General features: G+C 40.7%; 1 protein-coding gene across 3 annotated transcripts in view; it reads left to right on the top strand.

The window, feature by feature from the left end:
* Positions 1-16,204, top strand: part of EMCN (endomucin) — a 57,577-nt gene that overhangs the window by 17,700 nt on the left and 23,673 nt on the right. For all 3 annotated transcript variants that reach the window (XR_008449566.1, XM_009558557.2, XM_054064660.1), the window contains exons 3-5: positions 2,431-2,529; positions 2,934-3,047; positions 10,447-10,569. Coding sequence is in view for 2 of the 3 variants with exons in the window: in XM_009558557.2 (XP_009556852.2) it covers positions 2,431-2,529; positions 2,934-3,047; positions 10,447-10,569 (336 nt within the window). In the remaining variant the exon portion in view is untranslated. The remainder of the gene's footprint in view (positions 1-2,430; positions 2,530-2,933; positions 3,048-10,446; positions 10,570-16,204) is intronic.

Below are 16,204 nucleotides of genomic sequence, written 5' to 3'. Positions count from 1 at the left end.
AGCAATGTATTTCCCTGAGCCTCTTATAAAACTCTTTTGAGAAGAAAGGATTCAGGGATCTTAGCAAGGAGAGGGTTAATTTGAGCAGGCTGCATGTTTTGTTTCAGTCGAGAAAGGCTAAATCTGAGTTCCTATGCTCTCAGTGGTACAAGTGTGATCAGATATTAACACATTATCTAAGACTCATGGTTCAAGAAGTTGTCAGATTGACAACAACTTGGGAAATAGCATCAACTAAAGGATATGGCAGCAGGGAGTCGCTGGTTTGATGGGTGTAGACCGGGGAAAGAGGACATAAACTTTGATAGTAAAGAATTACACAATATATGGAAATTTAATAACCTCAGTTAATATGAAAGGATATGTGTGCATAAAGTCGTCATTTGCAAAAATGTTACTGATGACTTCTTGAAACGATTGATGTCAAGATTCACTTTTGGAAGTAAGGGAATGGCACCAGTGCCCTCAGTTTCAAAAGCTACATCCTCTCTCTCTCCTTTGTGATTGTTTTAACTAGATCAAACTTTAAGTCCTAAAACTATGAAGACTTAAACAAGAAAATGACTGCTTCAAATGGTAAAGGTCTTTGATTCTGATTTACATTTTCAACTGACACATTTAGTTGTCTTTATTATGAAGCTTTGTATTAATGAAAAATCAATATTGACCATATTTCATTCATCTGAGCTAAATATCAACTCCTTCGTTAGTCTGAGTATTGAGGAATTCTGCGTGTAATAAGGGATGCACATGAGAGAAGAAAACAATTCTATTTTTTGAGAACCAGAGATACTAATTTTGAAGGTGAAAGCACTGTAATAATCATAATGTATACACTAGAAGTTCTAGTAATGGTGATTAACAAGATGCAGCCAGGTGAAGTATGCATATGTTACGTTTATTACAGCAACGGAATTAGTCCTTTTTTAAATTGTGTTGCAATTCTTTTATGTTTTGAAAACCCTGATGTTCATGTCTCTTTCAAAGACATGAAACATTAAGGCCCAAAACCTCACAATGAATGAACTCTTCAAATGTTTCACTGAAATTTCTCTTGCAGATTTTTGTCACAGAAGGGAAAGCAGTATTGTTATTTATGTCTATGAGAAAAATATCAGAAACCCACTATGAGATTAAAGCACTTTGTGAGTGTGGAGCAAGCGCTTAAGGAGACCCATCCTCTGAGGCACTGTTATTCTATGTGAACAGCCAGAAAACTGAGAACAGGGAAAGACTATAAGTTATATTTTAAAAGTTCTGGTGTAAACGTTGTATTTAGAAGTATTCAAGTCAAATGAGAGAAAATGGCATGTCATATCATGATTTGTTCCTATTCTTTAATGTATTCCATCCATGAAAAGTGCTAGAAGAGGTAGTGGGGGACACATTGGTTTGTTGTCAGGGTTTTAAATGTGCCTCTCTAACTCCCTGTTTGTACTAGATTACCGAAGTGAAAGCTGGGTTCTTAAAATTGTTAGTTACAGGGCTTTTTAGCCCTGATTCCTTGGCAGCAATTTTTCCAGTCCATTCCCTTAAGTATGTGCCAGGGGCATGAAAGACCTGCACTATGCCATCCATGACAGCAAGACACACTGATTTAAAGCTTATTATTGCCTTAGTGAGTTTTGCACAACTCTACTCCCCTCCTTCTATACCAGCAGCAGCTGTAATTGATCCCTGCTGCCTGAGGGAGCCCTTAGCTTCCAAATCTCACCCCTCTGGAGAAGAAAACTACCAGGAGTCACCTTATAAAGGGTACCATATTCACCCTGGAGAATATCACTTACTAAAGAATGCTATACAACTCATGCGCAATGTCCTAAATTTGCTGCACATTTCAAAGGAAGCCCTGCCAGCTGCTCTTTTTTTCCCCAGAGAACTGAGTGCAGAGGAATAGGGTCTGGGAAAACTAGCCAGAGAAGAAGACTCAGCCAGGGCTTGAGGTAGACAGCAGGGAGGAGAGATAAAAATTGCACAAGGACTGGTAAAGTCCCTTCCCCTTCGATTCATTAATATAAAAGCTGTGGGTTTGTGTGTCACTTCTGCATCTTTCTGGAGAGTTTTCATCCCTCCTGCTATTAAACAGGTATATGACAAAGTGCTGGTCAGCAGTCTAGTCCAGCAGCATAGTGAACCCATTCATCCACAACAGGGTCTTTTCCCTTCCCTCTTCCCTTGGAAATCATGCCAAGCACCTCTGTATAACTCTGGAAGAGCATATGACTCTTCCTTAGGGGATGGCTGGAAGGTACAGCTTCTAACTTGCAGTGGGCAACTTGCAGATATGCACTTTGAATCCTCTTTAAAAATGTGCATGTAAGAAAGCTCTGCAAGAGCCAGACTTTAAAAAGAAACTCATTGCTTTTGTGAGAGAAGGCTTTTTATGCATGATAAAATAAATCAATAAAGATGTGAATGCCTTTCTTGCAGGAACGGAAGTTGTGAATGCATTAACTTCACAAGCAACGACATTGCAAGCAGCAGTGCTGACGACTGCAAGCAGAGCTACAACTGAATCCATCACAAGCAGTAAGTGATAATTTCTTTCAGCTAATTGTTGATATTGTTCCAGTGGATGTTCAGAAAATTAAGCAGCAGTGCCTCTTGGCTTGGAAATTTGTTTTATAGATAGTGAACTCTGGTGAAACCTTGTAGGTATGCACAGGACCTTCCTCCTAGTCATGCTCAAAGCAGCCTCGAGGCAGGCCTTGTGACTGCATTATCACAGCCTTGTCTGCAGTGGTATGACCCACCTAGAGTACAGGGATTGGCTTCTCAGCAGTAAAAGGAGCCCTGTCCATGTTGATCTTGAATTTAAATTAAATATTTTTTTGATAATTTAAAACTAGGCTGCAAGCAGGGCAAAAAGGTGTGGTTTGTGTATGTGTATATGCAGAATTGAGGTTATAATTTGAATGTCATTTCTTCATTAGATCCCACGCTTTCCACATCTAATGCTACCCAGCAGATAACGCAAGGTACAACAACACAACCACCAGTAAAAGTGACCACGACGGCAGAAGATAAAAGTGACAAAACAACAAGCAGTAAGTGATAATTTCATTGAGCCATTTCTGATTCATTGTATGCTACATTTCCGTAAAGCAGTGTGGAGCAACAAAAGGAGGTCAAAAAGAGTAGTTTGGGTTATGGATTTGGAGGTTTTGAGAAGCAGAGTTATTCATCCTACAAATTGTAATACATATCTTTAATGAATCTTGCCCTTGTGGAGGTAATCTGAAGCCATTACACAGGATTTTAATCTTCTGTAACCACGAGAGATGTGTTTGGAAGGATTTTAATTTTTTTTTTATTTTCTTCTGTGTTTCGCTTTTTTTGGTAAGTATTTCACCAAAAATAAAATAATCTATGTGATCAGAGTGCTATAACAACAGACTATTTCTTTTATTTTTATTTTTATATATCCCAATACTACAGTTAATTATGCTCTATATTATAATGAGTCACAGTACTGAAAGCAGAGAGGTAGTACTAATTACCCTGCATTAATCTTAGGAAATAGTTTTATTCCCCATAAATCTTCAGAATAACATATCTGTTGGTCCAGTGCATCAGATTTGGATTCTAGTAAAAGAAAATAAATAAAAAAAAAAAAATCTCCTGTGTCCAGCAAGTAGTTGGATTAAATTTAAACAACTATAATAATATCCAAAAGGAGCTTAGTAAACTTCACATGAAATTGTCTCTTTTTTTTTGTCTATGAACCACACTCTAAATGTTTGTTCAAATCTTTTGCTGAACCAGAGCCTTCAAATACTCCATTGTTTATATTTAAAAATACTCTGGGTATTTAACTCAGCAGTCAGTGTTGCACCAATGTTCTCAGGATTGATAGAGTATACTGAACTGTGAGAAGTGATTATAACTTGACTTCTCCTCCCTTTGTTGGCTTGACTAAAAAGGGACCCCTATGAAATGGTCTGCATGCTTTCTTTGTGCAAATTCTCCTTTAAAGATGCACCTCATGGACCTGAGCCTGCTAAGCTGCCTGGAGAGCAATCACCCTGTCGCTTAGCGGTTACGTCTTACTGATGCAACTTTTCTGCTGTGTTTGGTGTAGGGAGTTCTCTGATTGTCAGGCTGAAGCCTTTTGTTTTTCCTCTTGGCCTTTAAATGCCAGTATTACAGAATACAGTCTGGCTAATGCACAAGCTGCTGAAGTGATACCGAAGAGTACAAAGAATCCTTTTAAACTTGCATTTGTGACCCCGTGGGCCTGTCAAAAGCCCACAGCATGATGCGTCATGTTATGGTTGCGATTCCAAGTCCTTCTGCATTGGCGGAGGTTTCTGGCTTGTGGGTACTGGAGTGGCACAGCCACCTGGAAATAAACCTTGGTGACAGGTAAAGCTCCTGGCAGGGGAAGGAAAGCTAACAAGGAAAGGCGTGCCTGCCAGTGAAGCTTAGCTTTGGACACAGCTCTGCACTGATATCCTGAAAAACCGCTGCTGAGGGTATGATGGTGGTGGAGGTATAATGAGCCTGGATGTGAAGTTTTCACCAAAGCATTTCCTTGCTATTCCTCTTCTGTTGTCTTGCCACCAGCTAGAGTTCAGTTTCTAGCTGGTTGGGTTGTAATTTTTTTTTAAAGCTCCTCATTTAAGATACACCTCCCCCCCCCAAATTTGTGATAAAAATGGTTGATAAATTAGCCTAAAAATAGGGCTTGCCTGCCTCTCACTTCACTTTGTAAAAAAGAGAATTAAATAAGACATTGGTAACTGCCCTGTATTGAGAGACTTTGTATTTTCTTTCAATGCTAAGTAATATTTGAGAAAACTGTGCATGTGAAAGCAAGTTTTAGCGTGTTTTAAGACAAAATTCTGGTTTACCTTTCAAGAAAGTCATAGCCCTGACTTCAGCACAAAGGAGTGGGACGGGGTGCGGGGTGGTGGCTCTGGGACGGTGTGGCACGGGGGCTGTGCAGACAAATGGTCAGCCCTTGCAGAAAACCCACAGACCTTCCTGTTGGCTGCAGCTGTCTGTCCAGTTCCACCCCACACATTTGCTTCACTGCATCCTTCCAGCGCTCACTAGCACTCCCTTCTCTCCCTTTTTGGGCTGGCTAAATGGCACTGGGGCAGAAATTGGTGGTGCCTTTATGAGACTTCAACATTTACCTTTACTGCATCTGATTTTTAATAAAAAGCAGGTGCCTCTGCTGTTTTGTGATGGAGACCGTTGCTTTCTCTGCTTCAATCCCTACTAAAAGCTTCAGTGAATAATCACATTCATGCAGCAGAGATTTGACAGGGTTTCCTGTCTCCACTGCAATTTCTGTGGCTGCTGTCACTTTGTATTATAGATGCAGGAAAAGCCCCCAGTGCTCCATATGCTGTGAAGTCATGCAGACAACTTTGTCTTTTTTTTTAAAGTCTTCAGTATTCTTTTCCTCTGCAGGCCATAACTACAATCTCTCTCCCTTTGCCCTCCTTTGCTGTTTATTACATTGGAAGACAGCAACCAGACTTATCTCCTTAGCCTTTTTATTTGTTAATATCAGGGGTCAAATCCAATAGTTCATTTTAGTCAGAAAGTGGCCTCACTTGTGCACTCCAGGCCCCCAAACAAGAATTTGTATTGTGCCACACTACAGCAAGTTGCACCTGCAACCAGGATTTCATATCCTGGGAAATTTGTAGTTATTAAAGAGAATATGAAATGAAATGCAACAAAAGGTTATGTTCTTCCTCCCTTGGATATGGAGCAAGCATCTTATACAAGGTCAGTGCTCAAGGTATTAAATTACAAGTAAGAGTGGGTTTTCGGCTGTTGTGGTTCCGATTTATCTCATAAGGCTGTCCTGGATGATGATACATCATGGTGCAATGACATACTAAATATTAAAAAGTGAGAAAAGAGTGAAGGAGATGCTTCTATTTTATTTTATTTAACAAACTACTGGTAATTAAGAAGGAAATTTTACTTCACTAAAACTAGCAGAAAAAGAGTTATGTATTGCTCAGTTATCCTCAAGTTGTTACTGCATGCAGTAGGTAAACACTGAGTACAGTTGGCTGCTGAGACATGTTAGGTGAAGAGATGTTTTAAAACATGTATTTTTAAATACTTGTGGGTTTTTGCTTACCAGAAAATGGAAAGCTGGCAGACACCAGTTGTAATCAGCTATGGATGTAAATATTAAAGCCGAGATCTGTTTGGTTACCTCCCTAGCCAATTTCCCTTCCTCTGAATGGATGTTAAGTTGCATTGGTTTTGCTACACTAGAATGTTTCAAAGCTTTCATGAATGCATTCGTTAATGCAAATGTTTTCTTAGGCTATTTATTATAGGGGTGGCATTTATATGTGTTTATGCTAGAGGTATGACCTCAAGGGAGAAGGCTTAGTCTTCCATCTAACAAAGCTCTCAAGCTGGTGTTTTGACAAGTTTGGGTGCAGTCCCTTCTGCCTCTTAAAGGTGTTTCCTGGATTGATTCATTGGCCAAGTAAGATTTTAACACACATAGAGATGTCTGCATTCTTTGCAGTGCTTATACGCAGACTACCTGCCACTTACTTGAAGCATCTTATGATGTCAAGTTAGTTAGGTAACAGCCTCCTATAAATAAAACTTAAAGTACTGCTTATACATAGGTTAAGTAGAAAATCATGTTAAGATCAAGTGAGGATATGTGTCAAATTGCAGCTGGTTAAAGAAAGTGAAGGGTTTTCAGAGCACAATGAGTAAGGCAATACCTGAGGCTCAGACAGCAGCTTTGCAGAGCAGCTTCAGGTTCCCTGTTGTTGATCATCCCTTTGACGAATCCATGTTAGCACACTGTCATTTATCCTATCAAAAAATCAGCAGGGAGAGCTGCATCACCATCAGGGAGCTCTGCCACTGCAGCAATCATCCCCATTCGGACAACTATTTTACAGCCTTTACTGCTTTACCACTTTTATTTGTAATCAGCTGTTGACAACAAACCCATTAATGGATGATGGGAGGGCTTTTGCAGCAGCAGCAGCCCTTCTCTGCTGTACTGCTTTTCTGTGAGCCCAGGCCTCCCCCTGCCAGGCAGGCAGAAATCTAAACTGCAGCTGGCTGAGCCGAAGCGTGATGAATTACTGCAGCAATGTGTCAGTGGGGATGGCAGAACTGAGTCACCGTGTGCCTGTGCAGAGTCCCCCGCCTGTTCCCGCGCAAAGCACAGGCACTGCAGAAAGGACTTGTGCTATCTTCTCCTGTTGAGATCAAATTAAACCTTGCATAGAAATGAGTTATGGGATTTACCAAAAAGGCGGATTCCTAGCAGGCACACTGTGCTGTCAGTGCTGCCATTGTGTATGTGAGCAGTTGCTGGATATGGATGCTTCTGTTCCCATAGGCTTTTGGCACAGAAGCTTTTTGATCAGCTAAATGTGTTGATGGGAAAGCCTATGCTGTGTATTAGGCATAAGGCTTGGATGCCGCTTAATAGCCACTTCAAAGCCACAAGTTAGCAGAGAATTCGGTTGCTAGGATTTAATCTTACAGTCATACAGTGGAATTAAAGGAACCTTCACCACTAGGTTGCATTTTTCATCTTGGAAGTGGTGAAAACTGGCACACAGATTTTTGCACCATAGCATGCCTACTTTACCCTAGACATCAGGAGCAGGGAGGCTCTCCTATGGTCTGCTGAAATAAATGCAACAAGTTTAACGCCAGGCTGTGAAGGTAAAGGTATGAGTCATAGCTGGTGCTATTGAGTCACTGGGAGAATCTTAGCCAGGCTGAATTAAAAAAAAATTAAATGGAACCACTATAATTCCTCCTCTCCTGATCCCCCACCAACGCATATCCAGCACACAGCCCATGTTCCCAACAACAATCTGTTCTCACAACTCTCAAACACAAGAGAAGCACCCAGAGCTGGGCTGCTGCCAGGACTGATAGGACGCCTGGAATGTGTGATCCCCATGGGAAAACAGCTCTCTATAGGGTTACAAGGCAACTGGCTGCCTCCCTTCTCATCTCTCCCACACACCTGATTGTTTTGCAGTATTCAAAAAGCATATTTGTGTTCAAATGTTTCTGCGCATGAAGGCTTACTGTTATTCTGCCTTACTTTTCATTCTCCCTTATATTTCATTCTCCCATGCAAGCTTTTACTAACTTGTGATAAGGAGCCATAAGGTGGTGGCTGTTACTGTTAAAATCACATGCATCTTAAAGGGAGAGGGTGTTGGTTGACAGCCACCTGCACATGAGTCAGCAGTGTGCCTAGATGACCAAGAAGTCCAATGGCATCTTGGCCTGTATCAGAAACAGTGTGGCCAGCAGGACCAGGGAAGGGATTGTGCCCCTGTACTCGGCACTGGTGAGTCTGCGCCTTGAATACCGTATTCAGTTTTGGGCCCCTCACTACAAGAAAGACATTGAGATCCTGGAGCATGTCCAGAGAAGAGCAACGAAGCTGGTGAAGGGGCTGGAGAACAAGTCTTACGAGGAGCGGCTGAGGGAACTGAGTTGTTTTGCCTAGAGAAGAGGAGGCTGAGGGAAGATCTTATCACTGTTTACAACTACCTGGAAGGAGGTTGTAGTAAGGTGGTTGTTGGTCTTCCCTCCCTAATGACAGGCAATAAGATGAGAGGGAATGGCCACAAGTTGCACCAGGGCAGGTTCAGATTAGACATCAGGAAAAATTTCTTCACCAAAAGGTCATCGGGCACGGGCAGAGGCTGCCCAGGGAGGTGGTGGAGTAATCATCCCTGGTAGGTGTTTAAAAGACAGGTAGACAAGTTGCTCAGGGATATGGTTTAGTAGCAGACAGGTACGATTGGACTCGATGATCCCAAAGGTCTCTTCCAACCAAGCTTTTATATGATTTTATGATTCTATGTTTATTTGTGTTTTTTGCTTTTTTAAAATAATTGATCTCAGATTAAAATTAAACATTTAAAATTTGGGTCTGAAGCAACCACCGAAAGAACCAAAAGAAGAAAAGGTTTGCTTTTAAAGATTCATTCAAGGCTTCTATGATGAGACTGCAGGAATTATTAAAGCTCTCAGGTTCTTGTATTTTACCACAGTGAAAAATAATGTAAAGGGGTTTTTACACTCATCTTTACTGCACATTAGGCTTGCATGTTGAAAGTGCACAATACTGAGGCTTCAGGAGGGAGACAACAGTGAAATTGTGCTTCTCATCACTAGAATCCTAATGAAAGGTTTAAGCAATTAAGGTTCTTTTGTATAACTTTCAGTACAGCTTCCTTCTATGCCTTGACCTTCAAAGACACCGTCCTTGGCTGTCCACCTGTTCTGATTTCCCAAAGTTGTATGAATCCCCTGGCTTCAGCGGCTTCAGCTTAGTCTTTCTTATCTCACTGATTTTTGAATCTTTCCTCTCTAAGGTATTGCACTTAATAAACAAGAGGGGAAGGGAAATGCCAAGATAAAGGTGGCAGAATAGGGAGCTTTGGGCGCTGGGATCTGTTTTTCCTGAGAAAAGCATTCTTTGAGGGGGCAAACTGGTAATCAGAGTTTCTGAATAAAGCATGTGATGAAGCATTCCTCGAGATTCATATGTTTGTGTGTGCATGATATTGCCCTTGCTTGACTAAAACATGTCTTAGTTTCAGTGTTTGAAATTCATAAGAAGAGACACTGGAAACGGTTTACAGTTCAGTTGCATTTCTGATTTATATCAGAAAGGAAGTATAAGGTTACTCTTGGACACCCCTATGTTTTATTCACTAGGCACTGTCTTGCCTGTTGTTATGCTGAGGTTTGAGCATAGACATAGGAATTATCAGCTGTGCTGGAACAGCTTAAAGTCTTTCTTGTTGTCATTTAGTGACCTTCAGTTCCATGGGTTCAGGCGGTGCCCTGCACCATCATCTTGGAATCACTTTTGGCTGCAAATCCTGTGACACAGATGGCCTTGACCCCCTATTGACTATATTAGAGCAGAAATAACACACTTTAATCTTTTATACATTAATTTTTAGGGATATATTATTTTTCCTAGCCCTTAACAACACAGAATGAAATAATTAACTCTGCACTTAGCTACAATCCTAAAACTTTTTACACAGTACGTGACAGTTGCTGGAACTTGCTTTTCTTGCCTTTTTTAGAAAATTAAGATTAAAGATAAAGGGCAGTAAGTAAGCTTCTCTCTTCTGCTCATGTTTTTCTCAGTGCAAGACTGTCTAGTTATTCTGGTCTCCCATGTCACAGCTCTAGGCTGTCTTCTGGCACAGATGTGAGGCTGTTTCTGATGCTAGGATGTGTTTTAAAGATGGCTTGTCTATGCCAATAGTAACAACTCCATAGGGATGATTCGTCACTTGACAAGCAGTTACCAGAAGCTGTAGTGCTTTCTGATCTTAAATCTCTCCTATGATGGCAGGAACGTTTGTCTGAGGTATGGTCCAGGATCTAAGACAATGTTTATACAGGTGTATCTTACCTGAACATCTGCCTTCTTTCCAGCTACACAAGCAAATGCAACACAATTGGCACAAAATAAGACTTTGGATGCTTCATCTACTACGGGATGGCTTTTTTCTTCTACAATCTCTCTTCAAAAAACTACTTCTGCTACCAGAACCTCAGGTAAGTCTTGAAAACATGCACTCTATTTTCCTATACAAACAGTTAAATAGATGCAGTTTCAGATCACTTTTTCATTTGTTGTGCATTCTCCTGGAACAAGGGCCACCTCCTTATTCATGCAAGGTATGCCGTGTCCGTGTCATCTAGCTATGAAGTTGCAATGAGTGATGAGTCAACTTCAAAACATTCAGTTGAGATACTCAATGTCATTACAGGAGGATATAAATTACAAAAGATAATAACAACCTTTATACGTACTGTATGTGGTCGTTGCGTAGCATTGACTGCCAAAGGAGATCATCAAGATAAATTCTCTGGCTGCAAAGCAAAGGAGACAAAGGAGAAAACAGCTATAATTTTTATAATTGTTAATAAAACTGGAGGGCATGTTAATGCATTTATTAAGTGACATTGTTCAGAGTACAATATGGTCACATGCAAGGTCAAAAATACATTGATCCTTCCCAACTCCAGTCTAGTTTTTTTATTTTCTAGATGTGTTTGTTGTATTTATCCACTAAGCAACATTGTGGTGAACGCAGATGCCAGGTCATGAGAGTGATCATGTACCATGCATCTAACTTTCCTAGATTTTGAAGATACGCTTATTCAGATTTTCTTAAGGTGTCTTGAGCCTTCACTTCACTCAATACTTACTTTCAGCTACATGCATGTAAATCCAATAAGGACACTGACTTTGTTTGCATATCCCAATTATTATTAATGTTCAACATTCCCCAAGGCTAAAGACTCTTTTTCCAACCTCTGGATTGTGTTCGTAAGAGATAAGGATGTGCATGTACTGTGATTTTTCCTCATACAGGATAGGATTGGATATGAAAGCAGAGTAATAACACATGCTCACCACACACTGAAATGCTTAGAAGCATGCAAGAAAAGATATTATAATAATAAGCATTTAAGTAAGTTAGGATGTTTTAAGTTTTATTCCAAGGCCACTGATTTAGAGAGGAATTTTTGCAATTATTTCAATAAGCCTATGCCCCATAATGCATACATTGTGAGCTGTAGTTACTGGATTATTCTGTTAGGCTTTGCGTTTTTCGGCAGACATGTGCATGATATGGGAACTTTACCACTGGTAAACTGCAATAAAGCAGTAAATTACAATGTTTTTTAATTAAAGGTTCCCTTACACAGGTACATTCTGCAGGTTAAAATGGAATTGTAATACATATCTGGCTATGGATCCAATGTATTGAATCATCTATTACATTGTACAGTTATGCTTTACATTTAAAATTTTCCCAGAAAGATTTCCAATGTTTCTTGGGTTTGTTCACGAAAGTCATAATCTTATTCAGCTTACTTCACTGTAGAACCAACAAATCTTCTTGAGCTATGGGATTACTCAAGATGCCAGGGCTACAATTGCCTGGCTGAGAAGGAAAAGGCCCTCTGTCCAGGGGGAGTCAGTCTAACTGCTGTGCTTGGCATTGCCAGTACTCTGAGGTCCCATAAAATGACCATTTCAAAATCACTCCTTCCCACAGCAGGATTCCCACAGGTTAGGAACTTATCTCAAACAGGTGCACCTTTAGACCATCCTTGCTCCCTTATTCTCTGTATACATTGAAGACTTTAAGAAAAAGTGTTTTGGTTCCTACTGAAATTTCTTCTCCCACGTGCAATCGCTCAGGGCCAAGGGAAGCCATATACTGCACCCTAATAACTTTTAAAATAATGCAAGTGTGAAGCCAGTTGTTTCGTTCTGTGCTGAGACTAGAAGAAATGCTGACTCTCTCGCTACCATTAGACTATTTCTTCCCATCTCTTTGCAATTCATTGGCTTCTGTGGGGGCTGGATACTTTTTGTTCACCAGAGCAGACACCAGTATGTGTAACCGGGCTGGTGCTGCAGCCCGTAGGGGACAGCAGACCTTGCAAGCTCCCAAGCCACAGGTTCTGCGTGGGAGCTGAAGGGAAGACGAATTAATATGAAATTTATCCAAAACTGGATGTTTCTATTTGGTATGCTCAACCAAAATAATTCAGCTGGCTAACCTCAATGCGAAAGAATATATTTAGTTTTGAGACCATTTTCCATTTTTAAAAAAATGCCATTTTGGTGAAAATTTCCCTTCTTGTTGCAGAGAAAGAAAAAAAAAAAATCACATTTTTAAGAGAAATTTCCAATCAGCCCTATGAAAAGATCAGGGTGTGGGAGGAGTGCCACAGAGAGCTGGAGAGTGAGTGAAATGAGTGGGGGAGTCTAGGAAAGAACTTGGAGAAACATCAGAGAACAGTACTACTGTATTAAAGAAAACTGAAACCACCAGCCACAAAGAAGGGGCTGCGTAGTTCTCACCCAGGCTAGAGAAGGCAATAGGGACTGTTTTTAACAAAGAGAGCAACCTGCATGTGAGCCATTGACACGTACATTTCTTTAACTTTTAACTTTGTCTGTCATGTATAATATACCTCCTACTCATTCTCTGCCTCCACAGAGGATTGCTTGCTAATATTTAATTTTCTCCTTTTGTTTAATTAATGAAAAATTTGAGGTTTAATGGATCAGTCAGAGCCTAAATTCATCTGAGAAACTGCAAATACTGTAGCTTTTTATTCTGTGACCTAAACAACAAAAAAACAATAAGGCAGTACAAGCTTAAGTTCACTCAACAGGGTGGTAAGATCAAATGATCTATTATAATAAACTGTCAGATGAATCAATCTGCTGCATCTATTGATATCTTCATTGCACTCCTCCAATTATAAATCCTACTCACTTGATTCACAGGAGGCATCTCCCTTACAAAAATTCTTATGAGTAAGACAAGGAGGATTTGACTCTTTCTGTAAGCAAACTGCGTAGGAACTTTGGATAGTGATATTAGGTAAAAAATTACCCACCATATCCTCAGCTTCCTCACTAAGAGAGAGACATAAAAATTGAAGTGCCTGGGAGTTGGAAAATACAGCAAAGCCTCAGGTAGCACAATTACACATCTATAGCGTGCTCAGGGCAAGAAGGGTTTTTTAAAGTTCTTAATTTTGCTTTGATTTATATTGTGGTATCCCCTTTGTGTAATCAGCCAAATTTATTCATTTGTTTTGCCAGTTAACACAGTTTCATGTGGCTACCCTCCAAAAACAGAAGCAGCAAACTGCAGGGTGTCCAGGCTGCCTAGGTAGTGGTTGTTGAAGAACAGAGTGGGGAGAGGTTAGTTATTGGTCTCTTTCTCCATCTGTCAAGCTTTTAACTAGCACTGAACTGACTCAGGCAGGTATTTTCAAATCAAATCACCATCATGTGCCATTTTTTTTATCCTTGTCCTCCTTATGGCACAATAAGTACTCAGCACAGCCAGTGTTGCACACCTCGCTTTTCATGATGAATCTGGAAATCTTCCCAGATTATTTATGCAGAGCATCTGCCCCCTAACTTGCAGCACGAAAGGATGTGGGAAGCTCGGAACAGGCAGCTAGAACGGCTACAGCAACTATCTTAGCAAGGAAAATGCTGCCTTTCCTTCTGTCCTTCTTGTTTTGTAGAGCAGCAGTGTGGGACACCACGACCAAAAAGGGCACTGGATGGTTGTTTAGAAAATGCAAATTGAAAGTACCTGCTGAACCACTCTGATAAGCACACAACTTTCTTTGTGTGGTAGGGCTGAGAAATCTCGGAACAGAGCATGAGCCTTACTTGCATACTGGAGACTGGGGGAGAGAAAGGCATGAGATTTTTCCTATTTAATTTTTTATGTTCTAGCAGAGTCTGGGTGTGATATCTTTGAGAAAGATACTTGTAGTTTTATTGTGTGTAGATGTGTGCAGCTTTTAAAAAAATAACAAAGGTTCAGGAGGTTCCTACAGTCCTTGAAGGAAGGGCAGGGTGCTGCTGTCATGTTTCCTACCTGGGATCAATTCTGCCCTCTGGGTTTATTAAAGTGTCGAAGTCTGGCTGGGACAGTAATGTGGGTTTTGATTGTGCCTGTGGGTACTGACCTGCAGGTCGCCCAACCTTTCTTGTTTGCGGAGTCTAATGTCACCTGCATACAGCTTTGACAAGCTTTTAAGTATTTGAGGTGAACTTGGATATCAGCCTTGGGCTTGACATGTTTCTTCTATTTAATCTTTTGCTCTAATTTGAGCCAAGATGGTTCACTTCTTTTGCAAGAATGAAGTTAAAGGAAAATGTATAATTTTGTTATAATCTCAGGGAGTCTTCTAAGGAAAGCTCAACTCTCCTCAGGTTTCAGATACAAGGCTTGAAGTTTCTTAGATAAGTGGCCTATTTGTAAGACTTGATAAGGTTTTCTGCCTTTCTCTAAGGTTATGCACACACCGGGCTTTACCGTTTGCTTGTTCAACCATTGCTGTGTGATCGCATGATATTTTTTCCATGGGATGCCATTCCTTATAGACTGAAGGAAAGGTATTATTTGGGTAACAAGCAATGATATCATATTATGATGTTTCCTTGTGCCAAATATGTGTTCTTCTATGTTCTGTACTGTGTGTCATTCCAAATATCCTTTAACAGGTGAGTTATTGACTTCCCAAAAGCTTTTCCTTGACATTTGTTGTTGATATTGCCCAAACATGCTATAAACAGTGCCTAAGGAATCATCACAGAGATCCTCTGTGAGCAAGGTGACGCTGCTTTTTGTAGATGGATTGATGAGATGATAAAAAGCTTAGGAAAAAAAAGTCTCCGTGGATCCTAGGAAGCCAGAGTGAGAGAATTGTGTACCTTCAGAGTACTTAGCATTGCTAATATTTAGTATGTTCAAGGAGAGCTCTTACTGCTGACTTTTAAGTACTTGGCTTTTCAACCTGAACATGCTTCTCATGCGTGTTTGTGATTAAAATGCAACTAAATTTCTGTCACAGATATCATTAACAAAAGTGTTTACTTGTACCCCAGTGGCTCAATTGATCCGTGTTTTCAACCAGGTGTAGAGAGGAGGAAATCCAAGAGCAGCCATTCTGGTTTTCAAAGAGTACATTTGCAGCAGTAAATAATGTGCTTCACTGGTGTTACAGCTTGGTGGTAGGAACTGTCTTTGTGCAAAGCCTCAGTCTGCAGCACAGAAAGTGCAGCAAGGGCATAAGAGTGGATTTATACTCCCTGGAGACCCCAGTGAGAGAAAGAATGATGCAGCCTCAGGCTCTCAGGAGAGAGGCTCAATGCCTTCCCAGAGTTACGGCTGCCTTCATGCCACTCCCCCTGTGGTATCCCAGCCTGGCACAGCTCAGACATGGAAGACATGCTGGTGGGTGACACCTTCCCACGGAGCTCTTGTCCCAGGGTCAGATGCACCACGTTCTCCACAGATGCTGTGGCAGCAGTGAACCAAGACACCCAACAAGGGGACTTTTATAGTATCCTCCAGTACCCTCCAGCTTAAATAAAGGCAAACAAATGCTGTAATTTATACCTCAAAAAAAATAAGCAACTTCTGAGGATATAGTACCTGAGGGAATTTTTCCATGGTGGCTCCAATAATGCAGTGTGAGAAGCCTCACCAGACAGGCAGAGTGCCAGTCACTCACCCCTGGCAAAAGACTGTCTTATACAAACAGGAAATTTTTTACTGCCAATTCACACAGGTGGATATTCTCAAAGACACAGACAAGTTAGGTGTCCAGCTCCGTTTCACTTTAGAGT

The sequence above is a fragment of the Cuculus canorus genome, chromosome 4, assembly GCF_017976375.1.
Source record: "Cuculus canorus isolate bCucCan1 chromosome 4, bCucCan1.pri, whole genome shotgun sequence".
Classification (NCBI taxonomy): Eukaryota; Metazoa; Chordata; class Aves; order Cuculiformes; family Cuculidae; genus Cuculus; species Cuculus canorus.
Note: the sequence above shows the minus strand (reverse complement) of the source record. Positions and strands in the feature narration are given on the sequence as shown.